The following is an 8,125-nucleotide window of genomic DNA, read 5'->3' as shown; positions in this document are numbered from 1 at the left end:
TTTATTTTTTTTAATATATAGATTATATATACAACCGACAAAGACAGTACTATATATATATCAACTGTGCATACTAAAATGACTTGCTTCAATATTTTGAGAACCGTGATTCCCAGACATCCCGGACGAACTTTTTTTCTACTTTTTTTTTTTTTTTTTTTTTGCGTTGAGATATATATATAATATATATTTTACAATCAAAGGTTAAGTGTCTAATTATACAGAAAAGACTTAATACACTACAGAGCTATACTCTATGCAATTTTTATAATAAACAACCTGAGTTCAAATTGAATTCTAGCTTACACCATTACATCCGGTACAGCACCCAAGCACATAAATTGAGTCACAAACATAATTACCACAATAAAACACAGTGTTCAAGTATTAGAGCAGAGATCTCTCTGCCGCGCAAAGAGCGAATAAAATTAACTACGTAGACTAAACTATACAGTCCGTAAATACAATACTTGTGCATTATGAAAAGGTAGTTTTTTTTCTTTTTTTTTTTCTTTTTTCTTTCCATAAGTGAAGAAACAGGTAGATTTATACAAGCCAGCTAAACAGCCTTTTCGTGCTAATGCCCCCTTTTTCTTTCCTATTAGAAAATTAAAAGTCTTACTGTACCTCTCCTGGCAAACTGGCCACTGTGACAATCAAGGTACAATCATAATCAGAAATTGCCATGGGAAAAAATGAGGCCTGGACCCAGACGCATTGCATGGCAGGGCTTGAGGGGAGGATTTTTTTGTTTTGTTTTTAACTTTTTTCTTTTTTTTTTTTAATCTTTATGCATTTTTTCAATTTAACCCACATGTCGCCATCATTCGTCCTTCGCTCGATCTTTGTTGATTTTCTTCATTTTCATCCTCCTGTTCTGAAACCAGATTTTCACTTGTCTCTCAGTTAAATTGAGGAGTCTGGCCACCTCGTATCTACGGTCCCTAGTGAGATACATATTGAACAGAAACTCCTTCTCCAGTTCCAGGGTCTGATGCTTGGTATAAGGGCAACGCTTTTTCCTGGTGGACCTTGCGTGGAGCCAGTTTGCAGCTGGATTATCTACAATGAAAACAACAGAAGTTCAGGCTGGGGGGGGGGGGGGGGGGGGGGGGGGAGGGAGAAGGCTGGGGAGGGAGAGACCCACGCAGGACCAGACGCGTAGGTGTCTCGATATTGGGGTTTAGGACGTGACTCTAATTTCCCCAGGCACAGAGGATGGTGAGGCACAATGGAGTCCAAAATATAGACACATGGAGAGGTCACACGCAACAACACGCGGCAAAGCCCCGCCGCCCCCTCCTCCCCTCGCCTTTTTTATTGTTTGTAGGATGCAATTTAAAAATACTTTCTCCTCCTCTCTCTCTCTCTCTCTGCTAGCTCCCTCCCTCCTTCCTGGCCTCCCCCCACACCCCACACCCCTCAAACTGCCAGCCCGGGGAGTGACCAGCCAGACCAACATGTCATCGAAATTGTTTCACTTTTTAATTTCGACCTTCTCCCGTGTCATCACTGGCAAGACCCCGGGAGCCTGCGAGTCAGTCTACAGATGGCATAATTAAAACCTCGCCTGCTTAGGACCCTTATTCGCACGGCGTTAATCGCGATAGCAATCCCGAGGCGCTCTGCCACCAGTCCCGCAGCCCCGGGAGCATCCAGCCCGGGGTTTTCAACCGAGGAGACGAAGGGGGGAGGGGGGAACCAAGTCAACGGCGAGGTTTCTGCTCTCAGCCCCGCAATAGACGCCTCGGCCTGTGAGCCGTCACAAAAAAAAGATCAGATTCACATCCAATGCTTTCTAGGCACCCTCTCCCCGGCATTCGCCCACGCCTGGGAGCGCGGTGAGGCAAGAGGATGCGAGTACGTCCGGCGGAGTTTGCTGGGGTGGCTGGGGCGGGGGGGGGGGGTTTGCCTTTCTCTCTCTTTCTTTCTTTCTTTTTTTTTTTTAAGTTGCAGTTGTAGGGTGGCTTTTTGTTTTCCTTTCAGCCTGGAAAGCCCGAGCCATCCTAGATCCCGTTCGAGCCTGCGAAAGGCACCGCTGTCTTTTTGCAGAACGCAGACCCGGGCGAGCTGGAGCAGCGGCGGCGGCAGCAGCAGCCGGTGCTCGGCCGCGTAATTAGCCCCAGCGCCTCCACACCTCCCCGCGGCCGGCGGAGCGCCCTGAAGTCCATTACCCTCGCAGTCTCACTTACTTGGATCGATCTGCGGTTTCTCTCCGTTTGCCTCACTTTCTCCATTGCTTTCAGAGAATGCGCCTTCGTGGCTTTGCTTATCCCTATCAACTGGAGGAGAACCACAAGCATAATCAGAGAGAGACAAAGTGTGAGTGTCAAACGTGGTACAGTCAGCCCTTCTGGCCGCCAGCGGTTCAGGTTTAATGCCGTAATGCCTGCTGGTAGGTAACCCGGGGAAAGACAAGGAGCCCGGCACAGGCTCAAGCCACGAACGCATGTACCTGCCGTCGGGCGGTGCCACGGGCGCCTGGTGGTGCGCGTAGGGATGGTAGACGGCGGGGACGCCGCTGGCGCCGGCGGGGTGCGCGGGGCTCCAGGGGGGGCCGAAGACGGGCGCCTTGGGCTGGAAGCTGCAGGGGGCCAGCTCGGGGTGCTCGGCCAGCGCCGCCGGCCGCGGCGGCGGCGGCGGCCCCAGCGGGGCGGGGGCGTAGCGGGGCGCCGCCAGCTCGTCCCCCTCCGGCACCAGGAAGGAGTCCACGTAGTAATTGCTGAGGGTCCCGGGAGCCGACATGGCGGGCGCGGGCGGCGGACCCGCCGCGGTTCGGGGCTGCGGGTTTCACGTAACAACTTGGTGCTGGCGGAGAAGTAGAGTCAGTAATAAGTTGAGGGCAGCCCGGGCGCCCATTGGCTGCCCCGGTCACGTGGCGGGGGAGCAGAACAATAAAGTATAAATCAGTCCGCGGGCTATTAATGGGTCAGTGTTTTCCAGCCATAATTTTTATAGCGAGGCCATATGTTTTTATGCAAAGGGATATTGGAGTTATACGGCGGGGTTTGTTTTAATTGCGGCCAACTGAGATTAAAAGATCAGATTCCGTATTACAGCCCCCCCTTCCCTCTTTCTCTCTCTCCTCTCTCTCTCTTTTTTTTTTTTTTTCGTTTAAGCGGACTATTTTATATCATAATTAATCATCCCATCAGTGGATCGAGTTCCTCGCGAAAAAAAAAAAACAACCCACCACCCTTGTGATCGGAGACCTTCACATAAAATTATACAATAATTGAAGCAATAAAAAAAGCAAAATAGCAGTTGCGGTATACTGTATTTAAATATATATTTATTATATTTCATAAGGAGTTATTGTTTCGGGAGCCACGGGGTTGTTATTAAGTCAGTAACTATGAGCGCGCTCATTTGCATCGCCGTGTTTCACAGCAGTAAAAATTTACGAGTGCTTGGAAAGGTTAAATTATACTATTGTGTTTAGTTTGGGAACTCACTGTAAATAATACCGTTCCGTTCGGCGCAGAGCTGGCAGCGGAAAGTCAAATTCAACGTATCCCCTTTCCGAAACTCCGCCGCCGAGCCGGCCCTCCCCACCCGGCCGGAGGAGGACCGGGGCAGGCGCTGGCTCGGTATTTAGGCTGGCCCGCATCAAACTGCACTTCACCACCCCACCCCGCCGGGCAGAGCGCGGCAGTGACCGAAACACCCTCCTCGTCCTCCCCGCCGCACCGCCTCGCCTTGCCCGCCCCTGCCCTTGGACGGGGCCGCGGTGACCGGGGACCCTCTCGCCAGGCCGGGGAGAGGAGCCGGGGCTGGGCGGCGCGGCGGCCGGAGCGGAGGGGAGAGGAGCCGCCGTCCTGGCCGGGAGGGAAGGAGCGCAGGCAGAGCCGGGCGGCGGTATTTATCACGACGATTAATTCTTTAACTATGCAGGGAAGCAGCGGGGGGAAAGGGGAGAAAAAGCCCCGTCTCCCCGCTGCCGAAAGGCACCCTGCTTCTCAGGGCGGCTATCAAAGGGGCGCTCGCAGTCGGCCGTCCCGCATTCTGGTGAATCAAATTTATGCGCAAATATTATTTATTTGCTGGCACCTCCTTTGACTGCAGGACACACGCTAGCGGCATCGGAAACCGAGCGGAGGGTTACAGTCCTCCGCAGAAGGAGGGGAGGGTGCGCGGGGGAAAAAGTAAGAGGCGGCCAGATCCAAGTCCAGTGTTAGGTATTAAAGTCGTGGCTGAACGCTTTGCAAATATGCCTGTGACTCCCCGGGTTTTCTCCGGCGGACACTCACGCTGTTTATCCCCGTGGCTGGCGAAGGAGCGAGGTCAATGGGATGCGGTGGGCACAAAAAAATCTCCGCGAGAGGCTCAATTTGCTCGAAATATCTTTTATTGAAAATAGAGCACAGCAAATGGTAGGGACGGCTGAGTAATAATTAAAATCACGTGTAAATATTGTGCATGCGAAAGTGTGGTTCTAATTAGTTTTACATCGCTATGTGGGCTGTCTCTCTCCCTCTCTCTTTCCCTCTCTCTCCTTCTCTCTTTCTTTTTCTTTTCATGTCTTCCCAACAGTTTAATCCGAAATCTTACAGAGATCCTATTTTAACAACACTCTCTCCCCCCATTCAGGATTACAAAGGCCCATAATGAAGCTATTATCCCCCATTAGAGTTCGAAAATTATGGAACGGTTGCAAGATCTCCACAAACAAGGAGCCCGTTATTTTCTAACAATTTTAAAAATGCAAATAAAGCTCTCCTCTGCTATTTTTTGTGGCCATTGTATAGACACGCCGTAATAGAAAAAAATAATTGTATTTCTTTCCTGGAAAGACGGAACTCGACGTCATTTGTATTTATTATTAAGAGTCAGCTGTGGTGAAATGTGATTGTAGAACTTCCTTTTTCCATTCAGAAAAAATAATCTTAGCTGCAGGAGTCCTGGATGTTTATATTCGAATTTGGGTTCTCAACTTGCAGCGGGTTTCATTTTTTTGGTTCCTCACCAAAAATAATAGCAAATGAATAACAATAACAATAACGTTTAAAAGGACGTGCCTGCATTTTTATTTCCCTGTAAAATTCTGCATTTGTTCACTGCCGGCATCCAAACGGCAGGAGAGGATGTACAGAAAGCAAGAGATAAAATACAGCAAATAATTACAGGCATTTTTCACGCGGTCACGTTGCTGATAATAACGCTGAAGCATTCGCTTCTCTTTTCATCCTTTTAGACGTATTTTTCCCCAAAGCAGATATTGCATACGAGCCACGAAGGCGAGTAGGGGCAGCGTGGGCTTCGTACTATTTGCGTGGCAAATTTACTTAGGATTTCGGTGGTTTACACCCTCGGAGGCAAAAGACCCGAAACAGGGCAGAAAAAGACATTCATGTCAAATTGGGATAGGAAATCGGAAAATTCCCAAAATGAAGCACCTCTGGAGCCATCGTGCCTGAAGAAAAATATTCCCTGCCTTCCACCCCGGCATAATCCAATTAGCAGAGCTCCCATTCCCCTAGCTCTTACCCCCGGCTGCAACAGGAAGGACCCCGTCGGTTTTTAAGCGAGGGGCATCTGCAAGCGCTGCTTCATTAGCCACGCACCGCGGAGGCGCGGATTATACGCGCAGAATCCGCAGGCGTTTGCGATCTCTCGTGAACGGGAAGTTCAGGATCGCCTTTTCCCAGGGTTTCCTGCCACTGCAAACCTCTCGCACGGAATCGCCGGTGCTGCGAATGCATGGAGGTGTTTTGGCACAGCGGAGAGAAAAAATGATTCAGAATTTGGGGGGAAGCAGTCCAAAATCAGGATGATGCGATTCAAATAGGAAATAAAGGGCAGAGGCAAGCCTACGTACAAATGTCATACAGGCACGCACAGGCATACACACTGTAAACTAGCTCCCCGTAGTGCACAGACCCAGCAGATAGCCCGTCAGATGCAGTGTGTGCAGAGGCAGACACAAGCGCCTAAATTTGACTGCAACGTGGAGCTCTGCTCCTGCCCCAGCCGAGGACGTCTCCTTCTCTAAGGAACCGGCTAGGCTGGGTCTACCTAAAATCCGCTATCCAAACTCCTCTGAGTTCCTGCAGCCCAGCCTGGAGTTTCGAAAAAGTTTGTAATTTTTAAATTATTATTGTTATTATTTTTAGGCAAAATCACTGTTAAAATAAATAGAAATAAAGCCCCAACGAGAGCGTTTTCTGCCCTTTCCCCTGCCTGCCTTTCCGCAGCTGAGGGTGCACCGCTCGGCTGCCGTGCCGGCGCTGGCTCCCGGGCGGAGGGCCCGGCGGGAGGCCGCCCCTGCCCGCGGTCGCGCTGCGGACACAAAAGGCGGCGGTGGCGGCGGCGGCCGCGGCGGGCCCGGAGAGGTCGCTGTTGCCCGTTCCGCCGCCGCGGAGAGCGGCCGCGGTCGCGCCGCAATCGTGATCGTAACCGAGGCCTTGCGGGCCGCGGGGCAGCCGGCGCCCCGGCGCAACCCCGGGGGAGCGGGCCCGACGGGCGGCGGAGCGGGGCCGGCGGAGCCCCGCGACAGGCACCGGCGGGCACCGGCCACCCCTCACGGGGGGCGAGAGTCGCCGGCGGGACCGGGAATCCCCGCCGCGGGTAGGGTCCGCCCGGCCGCAGGCCCTGCGCTCCGGGGCCTTGTTTGTGATGGTGCGCGGAGAGGAGCCGGCAGACTTGATCTCTCCCCACCCCCTCCCCCAGGCAGCCTTCTGGGTCTCTGTTTTTTAATAAATCCAGACAGAAAAATAAAAACAACCCCCCTTCCTCCCCCCCCCCGCCCCCCGCCCCGCGCCCCGAGCTCGACCCACGCCGAGCAGAATGCAAAAACGCACCTGACCTTGAATGCAGCCTACGAGATATATTAAAATCCCCCCAAACAGGCAGGGACTCGCTTAGGAGCTAGCTAACCTTGAAGAACTTGTCAAGCTTCCCCCCTCGGCTGCCGTGTTTATCTGAGGAATCAAAGGAGGCTCCGTTGCAGATGGGGAACAATGGCATTGGGACTTGACGCCTACAGATAACTTCAGCGCTAAGATTTCTTCGGGCAGAAAGGACCCTCGCACCAAGCGTACCTGGTGATGATATCAACTGAAGTAATTAAGGCAGTTTCGTGCTGTAGAGAGAAAGGTGGAGCCCCAACAACATGAAACTACCTAAACCACAGAGCAGTTCTCAGGCGCTAATTATTACTTTCCCCATTGCCGTGGTCTTTAACGCAAGGATCCCGCTACGAAAATAAAACCAGAAACGTGACTAAAACATCCCTCTCGCCCGCCCGCCCGCCCCGCCGGCGCCCCTCCGAGCCCCCGGCCAGCCTCGGGTGGGTTATGAAAACAAGAGAGAAATATAAGAACATCCCCCCCCCCCCCCCCCCCCCCCCGGGCAGTTTTCGCCTCTCCATGCAGATGCAATCGGGAAGAAAAAGGCCGTGCACGACAATGTTACATCATGAAAAGCTAACGGCTCCCAGTAAGCCCGGGTTCAAAATCTGTCCCCCCTCCTCCCGGCATACACATACCCTGCAAGGAAGCATTAGCTGTCGCTCTTCTCCCAGCCCTCGTTTTGCCTTCCCTTTGTGCAAGACTCTATTAGCTAAACATGCAGCAAGGAAGGGAGGATGCAAAAAGGCAGCCTGGGTGAAATAAGCTCTTCCACATGCAGCCAGGTAGGGAATAGCCTTGTCTAGGGGGGCCCGCTGGCAGGGAGGCGAGGCTGGTGTCCCCCCCCTCCCCATGCGCTCACCTTTACGATTTCTTCTCAGCCCTGAGATAAAGCTAGAATTTTGTCACCGTCCTCTGGAGTTAAAGATCTCCGCACACTTGTAGGTGTTTGATTAAAAAAAAAAAAAAAAAAAAAAATCGTTTCCCTACCCTCAAGAAATAGTAATTTGCTTCCTCAGTCTATGCAGCTCCTCAGTCAACTGAAACCACTCGTTCAAGACAGCAACAATCCAGATATACTAGCAAGTCATAAAACTGAACAAAAGCCGACAAACCTTAGAGCACCATCGCTATATGGCCCAGACAAATTACGACCGTCTAGGTAATATTTAAATAGATTCCTAAAGTAATTGCAGGGGGTTTAGGCAACTATTCCTGTTGTAAAAGTTCTCGAAGACATAAAGTAGAACCTGAGGATAAACAGTCACAAAAAGAGG

At 51.6% G+C, this 8,125-nt stretch overlaps 1 protein-coding gene across 1 annotated transcript; it reads right to left on the bottom strand.

Moving 5' to 3' along the window:
* On the bottom strand, window positions 1-3,076 carry HOXA9 (homeobox A9). Its single transcript, XM_075745937.1, has 2 exons — window positions 2,193-3,076; window positions 1-1,062 (listed from the first exon to the last, which is right to left on the bottom strand). The coding sequence occupies exons 1-2, from the start codon at window positions 2,743-2,745 to the stop codon at window positions 824-826; spliced, it is 792 nt and encodes a 263-aa protein (XP_075602052.1). The 5' UTR covers window positions 2,746-3,076; the 3' UTR covers window positions 1-823.
* Between the last annotated feature and the right edge of the window lie 5,049 nt (window positions 3,077-8,125).

Source organism: Balearica regulorum, chromosome 2 (assembly GCF_011004875.1).
Source record: "Balearica regulorum gibbericeps isolate bBalReg1 chromosome 2, bBalReg1.pri, whole genome shotgun sequence".
NCBI classification, from domain to species: domain Eukaryota; kingdom Metazoa; phylum Chordata; class Aves; order Gruiformes; family Gruidae; genus Balearica; species Balearica regulorum.
Note: the sequence above shows the minus strand (reverse complement) of the source record. Positions and strands in the feature narration are given on the sequence as shown.